Raw genomic sequence first — 21,612 nt, forward strand, 5'->3', positions numbered from 1 at the left:
GACACAGACAAAGCATGTGACTTTGTGGTAAAATGACAAATATACCATTTGTATATTGCTCAAAATTATGGTAATACCATTAATTTTAAATTGTACGAATTAAATAACTAATTCACAATATACTTTTATTTAGTTCAAAGTTTTGATCTCTGTTTATTAAGCTTTGGAGTGTACTGTTTTCCTCATTTTATGAGGGGTTAGGATTAGAAAAAGGTATAATACATAAACATGTGTTATTTAAATTTGGTCTTAGTTAAATTTTCTAATTTATAAAATGATTATTTAGACTCTTTCAGTAATTATATATTACATCAATGTAGAATATTCACGAGATATGGTGAAACCAAGTTAGTGTGTTTAACTGTTAATCAAAGCTAAATTAAAATATTTAGATGTATACTTTCACAAGAAGGTTAACCAAAATGAAAGGGAAGTTTCCCCAATAATTTGTTTCTTAGTTATGTCTCATTCACTTTTACTTTTTTTAAAAAAATATATATATTTGAATTTGAAATACCACTAATATATTATTGGGACTTCTTTTATATTTGTCCCTTATTATTGGGTATGCATAAATGCCCACTTAAATTTATATAAATTTTGACAAATAATATTATTATCATGTTTAGTAGTTGATTAAATGAGTTTATGCATATATAAATTTGTACGAAGTAATATCATATTTGATAACTGATTCCAAAAAAAGGAAGAAGATTCCTCTCCATTACTAAAAATCAATAAATTACAGAGTTCAATTTCTTACAATGTTCTATAGCATTGTAGGTTAATCAAAGAGACACTATATTCACTATACATTGAAAAACTTGATTCAATTTTTTAAACTAAGCTTAGTGCAACTCAAAATATTACACCACTATACAATGGAAAATTTGGTTACATAAATTAAACAAAAATTTCTATAGAAGCTACTGCTATCGAAGATCGATGCTCCATAGATCCTATAATAGTAAACATTCTACTACATCCATCTTCCCATCTTCATTGCCATCATTTTCCTCTTCTTGTGTGCTTTATGCTTTTCTGAGATCCGCAGCTTTCTCTTGGCGTTTCTCATTGGATTGACGACAGCAATGACCTTCTCTTCTTGTTTCCTCTTATCCCTCTTCGATTTGATATTCTTCCTTATATGACTGTAGATTTGGACAAAAATATGTGTTCCTATAACATTGCTTATGCTCCCCCGCACTCCTTCAGCCAGTTGTTTCACGTCGTCTGTGGAGATGATGTAAACATAATCATCAAATATATCAAGGACGACAAAGTTTAATCACTCGGAAGCCAAAGAGGAAGTGAAGAACATTTGTAAATAAGATAGTATGGACAGACACTTGAAACAGCAAGTTTGCAAGAGATTGAATGAGACCATACCTGATATAACTTTTCCGGCAAATCCTTCACAAACTTTGTACAGGGGCAACAGCATATGATATGCAAAGCTTTGGCAATCAACCTCACCTTCAGGGGACAACAATCTACTCTGATCTATAAGCTTTGGTGAAACTGATTTGAAACAATTGAAGATAATTCTCATCTGCAAAAAAATGTGCACATTCCACAGCATGAGAACAGGCACTCCTAGAGCACTATATATGGGAGAGTAAGACCCAAAATATTTTATTTGGAAAAACAGCGAGAAAGTAAATTACATAGCAATGACTAGGCTATGAATTATTTTGCGAGTTGAGCAAACAGAGATACCCTTATATAATTACCCACCTGCATATCCTCCACATGAAGGGAAATCTTTCCCATTGTCTTAAGCAAATAAGAAATGACCAAGTAGCGCTGGCCTTCATCTTCTTGATCACTAAGGTCAGACACAAGAGACAAATAGATGTTTTTCCCTTTCCTTGAATCAAGCTGTTGAAAAGCCTTAAGTAGAAGACCCTGCTCGTCATGTTCAATGGTGGACCAGAACTTATCTTTACATTCAGTTTTTCCTAAGAATGAATGCAGAGAGCAAATTGAAAATACAAGATTTTGAGTAATGAGATCACTGGCAGCATCATCAGTCTGCAACACCTTCAGTTGGCAACAAAGAGAAGTAGCTATGAAGAAAAGTCTACTTGGCCTCATCAAAAAGTAAGTTCCTTGTGGCAGTTCAAGGTTTTCTTTACAAGCCTCAGTCACAGTGGCAAAGTAGCAAGCCACAAGACGGTTTGATATGTTGCGCAACCACAGATGCGGATGCAAAAGCAACTCACAGATTGCTTCCCACAGATCCTATGAGATGTCGGTAAAAATAATAGTCAGAAAACAAATAAGAATTTATCCACAGAACAGGACAAGTTATTGGCAATCTGGAAATGGGAGTGTGGTAGCCGTGGAGCATACTTTCCCAGTACAACAATAACATACCTACTGAAATCCCACTAAGTGGGGTCAGGGGAGAGTAGAGTGTACGCAGTCCTTACCACTACCTCGTGGAGGTAGAGAGGCTGTTTCCGAAAAATCTTCGGCTCAAGTGCATCAAATCTAAGTAAAAGTATCATCTTCAAATTTAAGCCCAGTATACAATTCAAACTCTAAGCACTTGATTTTCAAATACTTCTTAACTTTACACCTAGTCTGTAGTTGCAATCTCTCTTTTGGCATGCTGCCTAAGTTTGAGGACCAAAGCAATTTCACTGAAGTGGTTTTAGCCACACCAAAAAGTAATTCATTTCTTAAATCTACCACAAAGCAAAATGAGGTCCAGTGGTTTTCACATAAGTCCCCTCGTACATATGCTAAGTTGGACATATTATGGATGCTTGGTTTTAGCTCTCCTATGTTTTAAGACCATAGCTAAAATAATGAAATACAGCAGCACTAGCACCAATGAAATAAAGGATAGAGAGAAAATATAGTAATTTTTTTCATTCTACAGAGACTAATATCCATTCTATAGAGGATAGATATAGAAGATATTTTATCTTTTTACATTCTACAGAAACAAACATCCAATATGTACTATAGAGTATCAAAACAATGCCTCAAAAGGCACTCAACCAGTTATGAATAAGTCTGGATGGCAGGCCAAACTTATAAATGCTCATATGTTGTTGTTGTTGTCTTATTTACAGAAGTAATCAGTTAGTACCTAGTAGTAGTCACTTTAATTTCTAATATGGATTAAAAGAAAGGGATAAATACCTCAAAATCCTTTCTGAAGCACAACTTAGGAAATTGATTTAATATCTTCTCAAACAGAACCAGTGAATAATATGCTTCTTTCCAAGATGAAATTGTTGCATCATTCGGTAGATCCACTTGCTTATTTGTAAGAACATTAACAGCAGATTGCAAGATGTTTCTCATAACAGGTAGAAGGCTATCAATATACTTTTGGAAACCATCTTTAAGTACTTCAATGAGTAACCCCAAAACCTGTAAAAGAAATGATGAAGTCTTGAAACATGTTTTTCTATTTTTGACGAGGAAGGAGTTATATCTCAGATTCATGACAAAATAATGAGGTCAATTTTTGTCCATTCTTCCGGTTATTTAATTCATAGTCCATAGATAAACGAATATGAAAAAAGTGAATGACATATGGAACTTGTAATCCTTCTTCGGTATTTCCAAACATGCTCCACGATGGCATAATGTAGTTGCATAAAAGAGTAGTTTGGGGTTTTCACTCTTTTACCTGTGCTGCAGCACTCCATAAATGTGGTTTATCTCCCAGATACCAGGACCGACTAAACTCAAGAATTGACTGGAGTGAGCGGGGGCTGACTCGTCCAACAAGTAACTTTATGACTGTACCAGTCATTGAACGGACTCTGTTGTCACGATCATTCGCCAGACAAACCACCAAATGCAGAAAAAACGTCTGAGATTGTTCATCTATGATGCTAATAGGGAATTTCATTATAACAGCATGAAGCATTTCAAGGATAGCTTCTCTTCCAGTTGAATGCTCATATCTGAAAAATTAAAAAACATCATTACAGAGATGTCACCATCTATAAATTTTACCAAATGAAATTATTGATTGTGCCCTTTATGTCCTTGCCTTAAGTTTGAAAGTAAGAAATCAAGATGTTGTTGAAGACGTTTCCCGGATATATGGTAGTCCAGTAAAAACTGCAACAAAATTTGGCTGCTTTTCTTACGAATTGATTCAACTTGACTAGTCACCATCAACTCTGCAACACGGTTAACTATATCATAGATTTCTGCAACTACCAACTTCCTACTCACTATTGCTTTCAACAGTGAGAGAGCCACAAAAGAGGGATTTCTTTCAAGATCAACAAAAAGAGGAAACTGGATTAGCATATGCAGTTGATCAGTAGAAAGTGTGATCTTAGTGCTTCGCAAAAGCACAGTTAGCAACTTAACGCAAGACTCCAATAATGGGTTACTGGAAGTTACTGAACCTTGAGCAATATTCAGTAATGAATGCTTTATCTTCTCTGCCTGAGATTCAAGAGATGGCAAAGGGAGCCTCACCAGAGGAGATAAGCACCTAAGTGAGGCAGACATGACATTCTCATATTTTGAGTTTAAGCATTCACCCAATAATCTTACATATGGATCTAGCATTGACAACAACTGCTCGTCTTTCTTGTCAAATTTCATGTTCTTCATGTAATTCTGAAGCACTCCAAGAGCAAACTCAGTAATAAGATGGGAATATCGTGGATCAACGCCGATCAACTTATCTGATTTAGCAATCTGGCTGCTTACTTCATCTTTCTTTTGCTTACCTTCCATTAGCGTCGATGTCTCTGCACGCCCTGGAGATTCATCTTTTATGCCATCTTTAATAAGACCATATCCAAAGATAAAGAGTTCCGTCTGGTTAACGGAAGGATTACACTGTATTCCAGCAGCTATATGAGAGAACATATTCTCAAATTTTGATTTTACTTTTGGAGTCAGCTGCTTCTGTAAATGCTTAAGAATCGGCGCAAGCAGCTTCAGAGCATGTGTTTTGAATGTAATGCTTTGGGCAATCAATTTAAGGGTATCATATGACTTCTGCTTCCTAGTCTCTTTCATCTTTGAAGCAATCTTCTCAACCTCTTTCTCCTCTGAAACATCACTAAGTATATCATTTACTGCAATGGAGAGAAGATCCTCTAAACAATAATCCAACTTCCCACTACTGGGATTTAGAAGAAACTTTGATAGTAGAAAATTGAGAGTGAATCCTAAAACATGCAATTCAAATCCTCTCTTCAGAGTGCCTCTCAAGACTTTGACAACAAATTGCAAGTACTCCAGCCCTAGTTCTTTTAAACAAGCAGCCAAAGCAGCTCTGGCTTCATCACGAACACTTTCCAAACGATTCTTAAGGAAATTCGCGATGCGGTGCATTATAGATGGAAGGTGCGATTCCATGATGTCTCCAGGAAGTAGCTTGAGCAACTTAAGCAGAATTAAACTAATGTTTACATTGAGATTATCAGTATCAGCAGTCAACATTTTGTGTACCCTGGGAAGCATATCCTTTTGGAGACACTTTTGTATTTCCGAAAGTTCAGAAAAGCCAATGACTTTGCCAGACTCTATCAAACTAGTATTTTGAATATCTTGCATAGAATCCTTGGTAACATGATCAGAAGTAGTCTCTGAGAAATGGAACTGGTCCAAGATGGAGCTTATTAACCGCAATAACACCTTTTGTTTATCTGGTTTCAGTGTCATTTCCCGAAAGCATCTATTGAGTAATGCATAATACAATCTCCAGTCCATGAATTTAGAAATTGATCCAACAGCTTCCAAACATGCACTTCTAATATTTTCACCCTTTCCAACTTGTCCATCAAGCAACATTTTAAAGAGTAGAGGGATAAACACCTTATTTATGAGAACCTGCACCAGAATTATTCCCAACTATTAGTACAGCTTACCAATAGAGAGCACAAATTGATGCTTAAAAGAAAAAGGCAAGTAACCACCTTAGATAGATTCCCGGAACTGATGACATTCTTAAAGCGTAACAAAGCCCTTGCTCGCCTATGTCTCTGAATAAACAAACATGTAATGGTATAAGGTGAGAAAGCACAGAAAGAACTAGTCTTTGGACCATGTGTCCAAAGAAAAGAGAGAATAAATAGCATCATGAGAAGGTCCAAGGTACTGAAGAATCTTCCTGTTAAAGCAATAAACTAATACTTCTAATACTACTAAGCATAAATAAAATAGAGCAGTAACTTTACACCAACTTAAGATTAACTTGCAGAGTAGATATAGCATATACCAATAAATGTATGGCACGGGAATAACTTACTTGCAAATGCACAATATTGTTGAAGAAGTCCTGCTCTGGATCTTCACTGTAAAGAACTGCAAATGATCTGAAGTCTTCCACTGTTGGAAGCTTCAGGACCATATCTCGAAGTAGATCGATCCATACCTAAAATCAGAAAACCAACATTAGCAGAAATTCCAATCCATGTGAGATATATTCCCTGCCCACTACAGCCTAACAATGTCCCTCCCTCCATTACCGGGTCAGTCCTCTACAGACCAGTGGGAGAGAGGAACCTTGAGACATATAGACGAAAAAACATGTTGCATGAATAACCACTAGCAAAACAAATAACTGATTCAAGTGTTGAAGGCTGGAAAACACAAAAGGAAACAAAAGGCAAGAAAGGAAAATAGTGAAAAGTAGCCATATAATTAAACCTTTTCAACTCTTGTATTCCATACCTTCTTGATTGTATCTTCTTTGTTCATTGCAGTACCCATGTGCTTCAAAAAGAAGTTGCTTAGTATATGCCTAACCCAGGCTCCAGAAGATTCTTGTTCAGATTTCAACTCTCTATCGACTATTTGACTAGAAAACTCAACAAACGAAAGCAACAATTTATATGCACTCTGTCTCAAAATAAGATCCCCGGATGACATATCATGAATAGCATGTGACAGAATAATCAAGGCATGCTCTTCCGGGACAGTGTGGAAAAAATCTGCACTTATCTTTTCATAAGCAGCAATCACGGTATCATAATCAAGATCTCCCAACTCTACAGTAGACGTGGCATTCAATTCACGAAGAAGATTTGCCTGTATGAAATTAAGAGGTTTTACGTCAACAAACACCTAAAGCAACAAGTTCAAAAGAAAACTAAATGGTCTAGTAATACCGTAGGATGTACAGAAGAATCATTCTCTGCGACAGCATCAAGAACATCACAAATAGAAGTACGGACATCCAAGCCAGCAGAAATTACGAGTGGAGAAACAGATTTGACGATCTTTTTACTGCTTTCACTACCCAATGGTTCTACAATATCCTTAATAATCTGTAAACTGCCTACACAAATTTCTGCAACGAGAAAGAAACGTAATCTTAAAAAAAGAGCAAGGACATGAGACCAAACAGGTCCACCAAAACTGAAAGACAAAACTGAGAGACACTGACCAGGGTCTTTGGATCTCTTTGACAGAACCGGAAGCAAGATGTCAAGAAACTTCCTTGCAGCCAATGGTCCCTTTATGTGCTTTGATAAAAGCTTGAAGACATTGAGCTCTTTTTCCCCAGGATATTTAACAATCTTCCTGGAAAAGTGAATACATCAGTTAACAGGAGAACTGATGCTAGTGCATCTCATATAACACTTAATTACATAAAGAGCATGCTAAGTCCACTTAGCCATATACGGTGGATGACATGTACACTCTCTCTTGTAGTTGTGGGGCGGGAGAACTATGGAAGATAAAGCTAGAAAACTACAAAGAAAAAGATCTGTTGGACAGGAACATACTTGTGTTTTTTCTTTCCTTCTTTTTTTGGGAAGCATACTTGTGTTCTTTTCTCTCTCTCTCTCTCTCCTCCCCCCCCCCCCCTTTTTTTTTCCTTTTCTCTGTCTGTGTGTGTGTGCAGGGGGGCATAATTAGGGAGCATGCTGCCAAGAAAAGCTTACTTCTCCATGCTGGCACATAAGAACAGGACCTTATCATATATAGGAACTGACTATCAAAATCTCAATCTCACAGTTCCTATCTACCTCCATCCACTCTCTTCCTCTACCGCTCATATATATGTCAAGTTATAGGATAAGCAATGAACTAAGAATCCTGGTCTTGTGGAGAGAAACGAGTCACTAATCCCCATCAATTTAAGAAAAATGAATTAAATAAAAGAACAAGCTGATACAAACTCAAGTTGGTAGCTCCAACTGGCAGCAAAGAATATCGACAATGAAGAGGAACAGGATGCTGATGAAGCATTAAGAATCAATGTACGAGACGCAAGTAAGATAAATTCATACTAGAGTACTTCTTGAAAAAAGAATTTTTCCTTCACTGAACTGGATAGTTGTATAAGAGTGCCACTACATTTTTAAAGATGATAATTGAGTCCTATGTGAGTATTTATAGTTAACACTTACCAGGGCAAGAAAAACTGTGGTCAGACAAAACATGAGCCTTACGCACATTAATTTTCATTTATGACAAGGGAAACCCGCAGCCGCTACCCTTTGGGCGGGCACAGGGTAAAACCTCGCTCCTATGCAATAGCTCGCAAACTACATAGGAGAGGTAACCCACACTAGGCAAAGCATTACGTAAATTATTATCCATCCACATTTGATGTTAAAGTAACACATTTTGATAGGCTCTCTAATTGTTAAAATGTCATAAGACATCATATTTTGAGGTGACTGTCAAAAATTTTAATATCAGCTAAGGAACAATATTGAGGCTGGTAAGCCGCAAGCCAAATGAATATACAATTTAAATGGATTAGTTGTTTAAAGATCTGTGCAATAAGCTATAACAAGCAAGGAAATGTTTTCAGCATATGGGTCAATTTTGAGCACAGTACCCATATTGTAGTCCTATAAATTGACACAATCTCCAAAGAAAGAAAGAAAATAAAGTAACAACGTTAATTTCACATTGCCATACCTTTTATGTGCACCATCATGTACAAAAAGATGATGCAAACTGCATACTAGTACATCAACATGAGGAAGCAGTAATCTCCTAAGCAGGTTGTCTTCATTACCTAGCTCAATATCAAGATACAACAGATTCTCCACAAACTTGAGTACCGAGGAAACGATGGCATCTGATGCTGTTGAGACTGCTAACATCGAAAATACATCAGGTACAAGATTCTTTTCTCGAGACAACAGAGGCACAAGTTTGGAACTTCTACTCATAGCCAGAAAACAAGAGAATAACGAGCTTGCTTTCTCACTACTAGCACCTTCCTGTTTGAAACTGGCAACTAAGGGTTTTACTGACATAAAGAACAAATCCCAAAATTCAGGACTGAAATCATGATCTTCAAATTTGCTAAGGATAAAAGAGATAATCTTCAGGCATAAAGATCTCAAATCCTTGCACTGCTTTGCAGCCATGTTTGTCTGCACAAAAACAAAGACATTGATTAATAAAAAAATTTTATTCAGTATTTTCAGACAATGATTAATAAGTAAATTTGCAACTTCACCAGAAACACAGAGCCGCCTTTCTTCTAATATGGTAAATAATTTGATTATCAATTGAGGAGAACCCCGTATGCAAACCATATATTAAAAAAGAACCTACATCAAAACATGGTTCTCAACAAAAACGATCCAATCCTCCATACAAATAGGGACCTCGCAATTACACCAAAAAGAAACTAGAGATAAAACACTTATTTGCATTTTCACAAAATCTAGTTTCACCCATTCAAATGCCATCTTACTGCTCTCTATCCAAATGATCTACATGATTGCACTTCTCTTCCCCCTTCTATGGGTCCAACTTTGCACAACTTCCTTCACAGTACCCAGCATCACCCATTGCATACCAAACAAATCAAGGGCCCTTAGAGGTGGCCCTTAATTTGTTTAGCTTCCTACCACCCCTTCATGATACTCCTCCACAAACCACACCCAAACACAAAGTTTACTGTAGTTTTCTCAGAGATTACATAGAGGAAACCTACGTTAGCAGTAGCTAAAAGTTCTTGAATTCCTCTCGAGATCAAACTTATATACCCATGAAAAGAAAATGGCGTACTATACAGAGTGTTCCTGTGGCCTATTGAAACCAAAATGAAGTTTACTCTAACTGGAAAAATGGGCAAATTCATACCTCCCATCCCTTCCCCATTCTAAGCCATAAATTTTATGAATAATTAACCAAACCACCATCCAAAAAGCTAGCTCTTTTAGGTTATTGCTCAAAGGTGACCTGGCCAAGAAAAGGAATACGAATACTGCCAACCACCAAAAACCAAATCAAGGGATATACAAAATCATCTACTATTAATATCTAGCGTCAACCACCTAATACAATATTTTGGCAGTTCTTTTTTCTAAAATTAAACCTGCTAGACTTGCAGCAGATGATGACATTACCACGATTTTATCCTCTAGTTGGTGAGCATGATCAGCCAGCGCCCCATCATTTCGTGTGCCTTCAAGAGTTGATGTACAGCTGTCCAAGAGACGCACAATGCATCCCATAAACAGATCAAGAAAAGGGCTAATGTGCACTTCATCAAAAACAGCTACAATATCCTCAATTACATGTAGAAAACCATATCTCTTCTTCCATGAAATGGCATTGATACAATCTCTGGAAAAATGCTCCAAAACACTAAATGAGTCAAGCCCATGCTGAAGAACTCCAGGTGTAGTCCAGGGCCATGCACTCTTCGCCGCAGCACCTTGTGAAGCCGATACAAGGGGTTTTATCAGCAAAGCAAAGAAAAGAGGAAGCTCTTCAACATCTAGCTGAGCTAAGAAGCCAAGAATTGCCTTTCGATGATGGACACTTGCATGCTGAGACAAATAATGCATTGAGTTACTGTATTATACTGGATATGGTAAATAAAGAAGAAAACGTAGAACGGGAAACAAAAAGCTATGATACTAGAGGCCAGAGAAAATTGAATAAATTTCATATATACCTTACGAGAAGCGAGCGCCTTTAACTTTCTGACTTTTGGAGACAGTACTCTGATAACAATAGGCACAAGGAAAGCTCTATGCCTCGTATCAACAAGATCTGATTCCCTAGATAAGCTCCACGTAGTGAGCTCCTCCCTCAGACTTTTCGAATTTATCAGATTTTTTAGATGCTGCTCATATGGAAGTAAGAAGTCATCTTTCCAATTTAACAGGCAATCAAGGACCTTACTTTGCAAGTCAGCATCATCTTCCTCAAGAAGCCTGAACCCCCACCCCCCAAAAAAAATAAAGAAGGAAGAATGCAATGAATAAGTAACCTCAAAAAGATTTAATGAAGTACACTAATTTTGACTATTGAGAATAATCCACTATGCAAACCTGTACAGTAAAACCTCCTTGAAGAATTGATTGAGATAAAAAGACCTAGGGTTTCGCATCAGTCTGAATAAGGACAACCATTCTTGAAGAACGCTTTTCCACTCTTTCCCCTTACAACTCTCCTGATTGTATAATTCCACACTGCATTTTCCAGAACAAGCAGATAAGCACTGGTCAATTGGAGAAGATAGAAGCGCACGCACACCAACCTTAAAAACTATAGTTGAAAAATAAAATGCACCTCTTAAGATCTTCAATATTATAGCCTAGGAACTTCAAGAACAGAGGTATGATTTGTCGTGAACGCGATTCAGCAACAGATGGAATTCTCTGTAAGCACTGAATCAACAAGGAAAAAACTGTTGCACATGACGCACCATCAGACACCGGACAGACATAAGTCCTAAAGCTTCCATTCAAATCTGCAGATATATCACAACAATTAACACTATGAAACCACTATGGATAAAAAGAATAGCCGGTGGACTCTATGGGCTAAAAGAAAAGCTAGCCAACAGATAAAATTTATCTTTGAGATCTGAAATAAAATAGATGGAACATACCACTAGCTGTTTCTAACGATTCCCCCTTGCTTTGAGCAGCTTCATCACAAGAACCCAGAAAAACAGACAGATAATGATCAAGGTACTCAATATATCTGTCCCACAACAGCCCAAAGTATTGACTAAGGAGGACAGCTATGCAGTCAAATGTCGGGTTCCACAAATAGCTAAAACGGTTATGAAAGATTCCAATAATTCCACTGAGAACAACAGGCATATACTCTTCAGCTACCCTTCCGGAAGATAAACTCATCTGTATTTTGGATATCAGTAGGATGACTTTTCTACTGGTCACAATAGAAAGAGGCGTTTCTTCAATCAAAAGTAGGAGATGAATAACCTGGAAATAACCAGGAAAGGATTAGTGACAAAATAAATTATATAACAAATGAGAAGGTATCACATTCATACATCATTGCCATGGTAATCCACAAGAGTGCTCTGAGGATTATCCATTCTCACTTTCTTCTCAAAGGGCTGTTCATTAGCAGAACTGACATCAGTCAAAGGTTCATAGTGGCACAATATTCTCAGGGTCGAAAGCCGCAAATTCTTGTCGTGGTGGCTCAAATTTGCAGCAAACACGCCTAAGGTATCCACCAACTTACTCACTACAAGCTCTGGGTGATACTTTTTAGTGCTTGCATCAGCTTGGATTATGGACCTTCAAGCATAATTGTAAAGGGTTACCAACTGAAAGGAGGAGCAAAAAGAGTTGCAAAACCTGATTTCAAACAAATATGAACATACCCACAAACCGAATCCAAAAAATCAGCTACTGGAGACAACACTTGAGAACATGTCTTGTGCTTCCTTGCCAGATCTAAGAAACTGCTAACAACAGAATCATCAAATCTGGAATTTTGAGTGGCCACTAACTTGCAATAAGAACCCAATGCAGCACCAACCAAGCTCTGCCAGGTAGTCCTGGGATGCCCAGCAATGTCAGCTGAGAAAAGCAAAGCACACAAAGGACAGTCAGAAAGAGACATGTAATAAGTTTGTGAAAAAAAATTCACTTTACATTGGAGGGGGAGGGGGGGGAGGTCACAGCAACAAGGTCATCAAAGATTCACTTCTTTTAGGAACAGATGTCACATTCTAGCATATAGGCACTAAGGTCCATATCATGAACATCCCCAATTAAATTTTAGCACTTGGTATGTGAAATATTTGTTATTTTTTGTCCAACAAATACCAAGGTGGTATAGAACTTTATATAGCTAAGTTTCTCCCTAAGAAATCTAACTCATCTCAGATAACATGTCTTACCAGATTCAGTACTCAAAAGCTCATCTAGAGCTTTAACCAAGTCCATTAGCAATGACTCATTCGCTGAACCACCTGCTATAGGGTAACAGGCTACGATTCCCCACAGAATGGCTAACTCGTTTTCGTCAATTTGGGCAGAATATGGTTTCTTTTGAATCCGCAGAATCCAGCGGCCAATGCCTTCTCGGAGAAAACTATGAATTCTTGAAAGCTTCTCATTTGGAACTTCATCCAAGAAGCTATGCCCTTGTGCTGGCAGCCTCTTAAAAAAGATCTGCAGCAAATGGATAACCTCTTCTTCTGAAATCTCAATCATATCATTTAATGCACTGAAATGTCATTCAAAGATTAAAAATCAGATAGCAACCATTAATTATCACATATAAAGAAATACCAAAAAACAAGAAACCACAATTCGTCCCATGAAGTGTGCTTTCATTTGCAAAAGTGAAGCCAGGGACAAGGGCAGGACCTTATAATGCTAGCTCTGAAGAAATGGACAATGCAAGGGTCCTTCAATAGAAGATCTTCGACAAAAGACAGCAAACTACAACATTAGGCAATTGTTAGGGAAACAAGCAAGAAATGTCACCTGGAAGACAAGCTCACATTTGCAAAAGAAAGGCAATACCTCTTATTCCTCAAATCAAACACAGGAGCCCATTGCATTGAAACAGAAGAGAGAGTAGAAATATTATTAGCTCTATATAGACCATCAAAAATGCAAAGCATTGACTGCATAACTTTGTCAACAACATTTGATGCTTGATCAATTTCCTTCACAGTAGGATAAGGCAGAATGTAAGTCTGTACAAGTAACTGGATCAATTGTAGCAACCCTTGGTAATCTGGAATAAGCAAAATATCTTAGAGAACTATTTCAGTATGTACAAGGCAATGGACATGGACATTGCTTATAGCCTACCAGAAATTTTCTGAATGTAACTAGCTTGCAGGGTAGAAACCAGAAGGGACAAAAGGCGACCAAGGTGCAACAGGTGGCCTTGAGTTACACACTCCGTTATCTCGTCATATAAGCAAACCCACATCAACTCCAACTCTGTAGCTTCCAATTCCTCACATAATCTCTGCAGTGCTAAAACAAGAACTTCAAGAATAGCCTCAGCACCTACACTTTGCCAAAGAACACAAGTCAAATGGAAAAGCCATACACAACAATATGACAGATTGTAATAACACTTTCATTTCTTATATGGTTTTAACAATTTCATTGCTCCAAATAATATTTAAAACCGTTAGATAGAAAGAAAGCATTAATATGAAGTGAGTAAACATGATTAAAGTCACGGTGAATTTTAGACATTTATCCTCTAGCTCATACGTAAATCACAGTAAATTTTGTAATCCTACCACCTGAAATTAAAGAGCATGGAAAGATCTAAGCGCAATTTTATACGGAGCTGGCACTTCGAATTTTCTGCAGGCAGCAAAATAGGAAGTACTGCAATGGTAGATGAGCTTACCCCCTGTGAACTGATCACCTATTACAAACAGAGACTTGTCAGTCAGTAGGCGTAACACTTGTTCAGCCCTTGAGTGTAACCTTGAGGGGCTTCCTCTCACAACATACCACAATAGTGAACTGACAGCAGACTTTCTTATTTCCAGTGGCTTCTTCGCAACTTCAAACATAAGCTTCCTCACACCTGTTGGTTTCAATAAGTTAATAGCAATGAGGAATGTTTGGCTGAAGATAGCAGTGTGCTTACCTTGCTCACCCATGATAAAAACAAAAAACATGTCGGACGAGAATGATACACAAAAGAGATCAGAACAAGAAGTAACTGCAAAGTGATAACTCTTGAGTTGATTTCCAGAATATCTGAATATCTAATAACAGCAACTGCATTTATCTGTCTAGGCATAGGAAGAGTGACAATACATCCTAAGCTCTTATCTGGAACTACCGAGATGCTTGGGAATATTAGAGCATTCATAACAAATTTGATGGTATTTAGCACTTCTTTTTGAAGACTAATGTTTTCTAGTTTCAGCCTAGGATTCTTACTGTTATATTCCCATGAAACAGGTATATCAAAGAGAAAATTGCCAGACATTGAGCATCTCTTTACGGGGTTTATTTACAGAAATCTTTCTACAAGCTTATTTACTAGTCAGTTCTTTAATACTTCTTGACCCTTTTTTCTGATGAAGTTTAGTACTTCTAATTTAGAAACAAATGGTCTATGAGTCATCGTCATATGGTTCTTATCAGAGTTCAATCAGGATTTCTATGATAAATTCTTGATTTGCACGATGGATGCCAAACCCAGATGCTAGAAAAAAAATGAGCCATAATAGGTATATTGCTTCTTTTCCTAGTCTTCTCAACTACCTCACTGATTACTAGGATTTAGCACCTGAAAGAGAAAACCCTGTTCTACTTAATCAATAATTTGTTTGGAAACAACAGTTAACTTGTTGCATAAAAGTTGGCCATTTGAAGAATATTTCTGCATTGCCACAAGCTTTAAAAAACATAAAAACAAATTGACATAATACAGTCCAGCATCATGCTGTATTAAAAAACCTCATTAGAACTTTAAGGTCTAAATAAAGAGCAGGATAAGATCTACTAGGGGCAAAACTTAGAACACAAAAGCCTGGTCATATTAACTTCTCTCCATATGTGCATTGCCTATGTAATCATTTGAATGTAGCACACAGCATAAGAGGACAAAAGAACATGAAATAAATAGAACAGGGAGTAAGGACGGTAACAATGAAGGAAATTAGACCAAATCTCCCTGCACAGCCAAATTGTCAAACTATGATGAAAGGCAATAAATATAATAGTAAATCAGTCCCAAAAGTGGCAAATAGGAATACAGCAGTAACAGATATACTTGAAATGGCACCTAAATTTTCATAAACACAAATTATGCCAGTTTCCATGCATTTCATTTCTTTAGATTTGGAAATGACGGAAGTGTTTAACCCCAAAGCATTAAAAGCTATAAGATAGTACATCATCAAAGAAGGGTCATAAAGGAGTGATATACAAAGCTCAGACATAGAAACAGTTGATTATTACATTTTAAACTGAAAGCTTAAAACAGGTCAGGTAAAATATTCTTTTGCAATTAAATCTCTACGAATAGAAATTTCTCCAAGAACACATGACTGGCACACAGGTAGAATACCTTTTATAAGTTGTTTAACAGGAGCATTCCTCAATATGAATGATACTGAGTCGGCCATAAATTCATGGACGTACTCCTTGGGATAGTATCTTAATTGTACTGTTACCCTGTGGAGAGAGAGAGGGATAAGCTACTTGCTGACACCCAAAACAAGTGGAACCTCCAATTATTTGCAGAGAACAACTTATAAATATGATCTGCTGAATTGGCAGAGAATCATAGTCAAATCTGCAAAATGAAGCTTTGATAGTTGGGTAAACTTACTTTAGAACATCAACAACATCTTTAACAAGATATTTTTGCAGGTACATCATAATAAAAGACCATGACCTGAAAATCTGCAAAACAGAAAAGAATTAAACTCGGATCTGATATGAAGATAATGTTGAGGCTGGCATACTAAAGATTACTTTGTGGAAAACCCAGATCTGATATGAAGATAATGTTGACTCTGGCATACTAAAGATTACTTTGTGGAAAACCCGGTACCTGCTCAATTATATCTGGTTCCCTATCAGCACCACTTTTGAGAAGACATGCCAAAGAGTCAGCAATCCTCTGGAGAAAGCTGGCAACAAAAATATGACTAGAATTATTAGAGGAACAACTAAATTCTGCATGCATAAACTTACTGAAGTATTAGAACATAGTGGAATAAGCTAGCATAAAGATCTGGATAAAACTGTTGTAATGTATTCTTTATGCCAGACTTATAAAAGTTCTAGGACTGGGTTGATCTGCACATACCAACAAATACTTAACGTCTTCAAGGTCATATGGAATAATTTTTACCATTCACTACACCGTTGAATTAAACAAATGAAACACAGGGAAACTAAGTTGCATGGACCCTTCTCTTTCGATGCTGAACTTGTGTCAGATTCTTCAAAAAATACACTACTTTTGGAGAATCCGACATGCATTCGTTGACCTTTTTGAAAAGTCCGAGCAACATAACAGGGAAACAAATAAAACAGAAACCAATGAAATGTACCAATTTAACAATGAAGATAATACCTGCAAAATGAGAAGGATAAAAACAAAAAGACAGCCAAACAAGATAAGAAAGAAAAATTGACAGCAAAGGCCACAATATTAGGGAATTGTTCCCGGAAATGACGATACTATTTCCAAATGTTACTGTTTTGAAACTATAAGCAAGGTGCTAAACAATCCCACACAATGTTCATCGGCATGAAGCAAGAAGAAAATCAGATAGAAGCAGCACTCACGGTAAGAAGTCCTCCAGGAGATCTCTAGATAATGCTGCAATCAACCTACAGATAACTATAGCTCATCAATAACGGGACGTGACAATAAAGACGAAAAAGCAATAGTTAAGCACTTCATCTCTGGCGCTCTATTAAGAAAATGATGGGAACAATACTGTATTTTTAGGAATAGTTAAGCACTTTACAGATATAGGAATTTTTTACGAAATTTGAGAGCCTAATGTAATTTTGAAGTAGATAACAAAGTAGCATTTATGCTTCAAAAACTATGACAGGAGTAATATTTTCTTCTTCCTTTTTTTATTTTGTTATAACTGAGAAATCTATGAGGTCAGTGGCGTGTAATTCAAAACTTGGTAGATAATACCCCCCTTCCAGCACCACTAAAATACCAGCTTTTCTGTGGCATGATTTGAACCCCTGATCTGAGCCTAACCCACACATCATGCTTTGTGCTCTCACCACTAGCAAAGGGGTTAAATTAAAATGGGAACAAATGAAGGAACCTCAATAAGTCTTTCCCTGTACATTTTTTTTAATCGAAAAGTCTTTTCCTGTTCATCAAAGCTCTTAATTTGGTCAATCAGAATCTATCTTTTTTTAGTATTATGAATCTTTTCAGATATAAGAGGTGGTGAACTTCCAAAACTGGAGAGAAAAAGATGTACTGTTCACAAGACAAACAAAAGCAAAAACCAAGTGAATCATCAATAAAAGAATACAGTAAGTTCCCAGAATACCCGAGGATTGGCTCAAGGGATAGTCTCCCTTTCATGTCCAGTCTCGAAAGAAGCTTTGCAACTATCAGTTCCTTCTGCAGTATAATTTGTGGTAGCGTCTGTACCAAGGGAAATATTTCCTCATAAAATGAAATAAAATCCTCTGCCGTGTTTAATTCCTGTTATTTTGTCCAAAAAAAAAAGAGAAGAGAATAAGTGGAAATCCAAAATAGAAAAGACAAAACATTCTAAAATCTAAGAAACGAACAATCAAATGCAGTTGAAAGCAACTTCAAAATCAAATGGCAAAGCAGTCAAAAGCTATATTGTATGTGTCGGATCTGATGTAATGCCTCGTGGGTACTTCTTGCAAGCTCTTCGAACTACATCAAAACTTCTCTAAGAGTTGAATGTGCTTAAACTGGTGCTTATAAGCACTGAAACTATAACCAAATGCACGTACCAGATCCCAAACTATTAGGACAATATAAAAACTTATAGAACTTTTTTTTGAGAATAAAACCCTTTACCAACTGTTTCTGTGTTTTGTTCTACAGCCTCATAGGAAAAAAAATCCTGATTGAACCCTTACGAACTGTTTGGATCTTCTTCAAATACAAAAATGGAACATAAATCAAATGCAAGATGATGTAAACAGTATCCCAAAACTTAAATTTCCAAATAAACTTTGTGAAACAACAGCTTTATCCCACTTCTCAAAACATTATCAACGGAATTCTTTGCTGACAATTTTTCCCCAACATTAAGTTCAAGCCCATATAAAAGATCTCTAACAAGAGGACTTGAAACTGACGCGCTAACAAAACGAAAAAGTTCACAGTCCGCAGATGAAATATAAAGTTAATCCAATTCAACATGAAAAAAAAAACAGTTGTAACAATGAAATTCTCCCAAAACAAAAATTAACTAAATATTCAACAATTTTTACATAAAAGGTATAAGAAAACTTCAAACAACATTATGAAAGTACGTACTCTCCATTCCGTAATGCAATCCCGGAAGAAGGAGGAACCTTCGGTGGGCTCAGCTTTTAAAGGGTCAAGATTTCTGTACACATCAATGTCAACATCCTCAATCCGCTCTGAGAATGTCTTGAACTGCACCATACATAAACAAATTCAATCCCCACAAAAGGAAAGAAACAATTGACAATCATAGGTGCAACAAAAATGAGTACAATGGGCTCATGTACAAATTTTAGACGTAAAAAAATGCTTAATGTTATTCATACTTCTCAAATCATAGACTAGCAAAAAGGCTATCAGCAATTGCACCTTTAGTAGGCTCGACGGTAAGTCAAAGCGTCTGACATAACTACCCTCGACATAGACACTAAATCTTACAATTGAAGAAGAACAAGCAACTGCAAATAAGTTGATATATTCAGCCCGCCTCAAAACATTAATAGTCAAAACAAAGAACATCCATTTACATAAGATGTACTCCCTCTATTTAAATTTGTTTGTTGGCACTAAATTTAAGAAAAAAATATTGAAACTGTGGTCTTTAAATTAAAGAGAGGTTAAATGTACCAAAGATACCCTCTAATCTTGTCGTTCGTTTTAAACATGTTACATGAAAAGTTATAATTTAAGAGTTGTCGAACAAGGAAAAATGCATTCTTTTTCAACAAATTAAAAGGAAAATAAGAAACAAATTGAGCCAGAGGCAGTAAAATTCATGAAAAATATAACAAAAAACCCACTATAATCCCATAAGTGAAAGATATACCAGCAGTCAGCCGCAGGTAATACTAAAATTGAAACAATAATAAGAGAGGTAATAATACTAATAAAATTCAACTACTTACAAAACTTGTAGCTTAATCTTCGACTACCGTATCTTCCTATAACATGTAACAACTCTAAAATAGCTCAGAAAACTAAGAAACAACTTACAGTAAAACGGCGGCGACCCGGGGATTTGTTGAGAGATTTAACAGCATACATATCTGAATGTGTTGCCATTATTTGCTGAATCCCCAATTGCTTTGCCCCCACCGTAAGTAGATTTCGGCTGTGGGGAAGAAGAAGAAGCTAAAGAAGAAAGAGGTTTAACAAAAGGGTTTAAGCTGAGGCGTCGACCGTCGTATATAAAAAATGGGTTTTTATGTTCACTTTGTTACTTTTGGGGCCAAAGGTTTTTGGTTGTTTTTTTTACTTTAAAATTTTTTATATCTCTATCGATAAAGATCCCGATGGAGTTTTTGATCTTTTGTTAGAGGTATCGAATTTGTGTAGGGAGTAAAATTGTTATTTAATTTTTAATATATGACTTTAGTTGCAAAATTAGATATAATTGAGCTTTAGTGTGACTTTTATTAGAAAGTGTTTTACTTCAATATAAATTTTTTGGCGCTTGAACGTGAAATTTCACAATGTAAATCTAAATTTAATTGAGCTTCAATGTAAATAACGAATAGAAAAAAAAAAGTTTATATTGAGTTGAATGTGTACATATATTATCTAAATTCAATAATTTAAAAAGATTTTTTTAAATGCAATATACATAGGTTTAGTTTGTTTTGGATTTTTTTAAAAGAATGTGCACCTTTTTAATAATCACAAAATTGAACAAAACTTAAAAATAGAAACAATGAAAATAATATATTTAACGAAATTCTACAAAGGTAGAATAGTTAACGTAACAAGACAGATAACTCCTTATGATCCGAAGGGTGATTGGAGCAACGTTTGAATACAAATATTATTATTATCTCATATGGATAAAGAGTTTGTTTTAAAAATCTCTTAGACTCAAATAGGGGTGGGCATAAATATCAAAAAAACCAATCGAATAAAAGAATTTTGATTTTTCAATGTTTTGGTTTGGTATCAGTTTTTTTTTTCAAATTGTGGTTCGCTGTTCGATTCAAGGGTCCCGAAACCACGGTGCATCGAAAAAACGAAGTTTTATTTACTAAATTTTAAAAATATTTAAATTATATTGCTTAATTAATAATAGTTATACACTTTTGAATTATGACTCGAAATATTTACATGACCCATTTAAAATTTAAATGACAACAAATATCGTGGTATCGTGCTTACTAGGTTGTTTGCTCTCTTCTGTATTCATTTAGTATTTCGATATGGGAGAAAACCTTTAGGATTTAGCAAAATGACAGCAATCCATGCTAAGAAAAGAAACAAATCCTTTGACATCTTTGCTAAAAAATCATTTATGCCCTCTTTATTTTTATTAAATACATGATGAAACTCTTAACACTTTATCATATTCACTCTTTATTTTTGTTCACAACAAAAAACAATTTAATAACACCAAACTAAATTGAACCAAAGTAGAAAAAATTAAACTAAACTGATTTAGTTTGGTATAAATTATGGTGCACGCTTTTCTAAAATCGAATACCAAAGAATTGA

General features: G+C 36.0%; 1 protein-coding gene across 1 annotated transcript; it reads right to left on the bottom strand.

Moving 5' to 3' along the window:
* Positions 1 to 694: 694 nt before the first annotated feature.
* Positions 695 to 20,312, bottom strand: LOC101248519 (uncharacterized). Its single transcript, XM_010328557.4, has 31 exons — positions 20,128 to 20,312; positions 19,204 to 19,326; positions 18,230 to 18,387; positions 17,490 to 17,534; positions 16,747 to 16,825; positions 16,522 to 16,595; positions 16,258 to 16,364; positions 14,578 to 14,760; positions 14,019 to 14,222; positions 13,725 to 13,941; positions 13,566 to 13,640; positions 13,094 to 13,422; positions 12,572 to 12,770; positions 12,233 to 12,485; positions 11,822 to 12,161; positions 11,500 to 11,680; positions 11,259 to 11,399; positions 10,880 to 11,141; positions 10,326 to 10,751; positions 8,878 to 9,341; positions 7,388 to 7,524; positions 7,110 to 7,291; positions 6,673 to 7,029; positions 6,248 to 6,373; positions 5,916 to 5,981; positions 4,022 to 5,829; positions 3,653 to 3,932; positions 3,157 to 3,390; positions 1,738 to 2,244; positions 1,390 to 1,552; positions 695 to 1,233 (listed from the first exon to the last, which is right to left on the bottom strand). Exons 1-31 carry the CDS (start codon positions 20,194 to 20,196, stop codon positions 980 to 982), a joined length of 8,043 nt encoding a protein of 2,680 aa, XP_010326859.1. The 5' UTR covers positions 20,197 to 20,312; the 3' UTR covers positions 695 to 979.
* Between the last annotated feature and the right edge of the window lie 1,300 nt (positions 20,313 to 21,612).

This window comes from Solanum lycopersicum, chromosome 9 (assembly GCF_036512215.1).
Source record: "Solanum lycopersicum chromosome 9, SLM_r2.1".
Taxonomy (NCBI): domain Eukaryota; kingdom Viridiplantae; phylum Streptophyta; class Magnoliopsida; order Solanales; family Solanaceae; genus Solanum; species Solanum lycopersicum.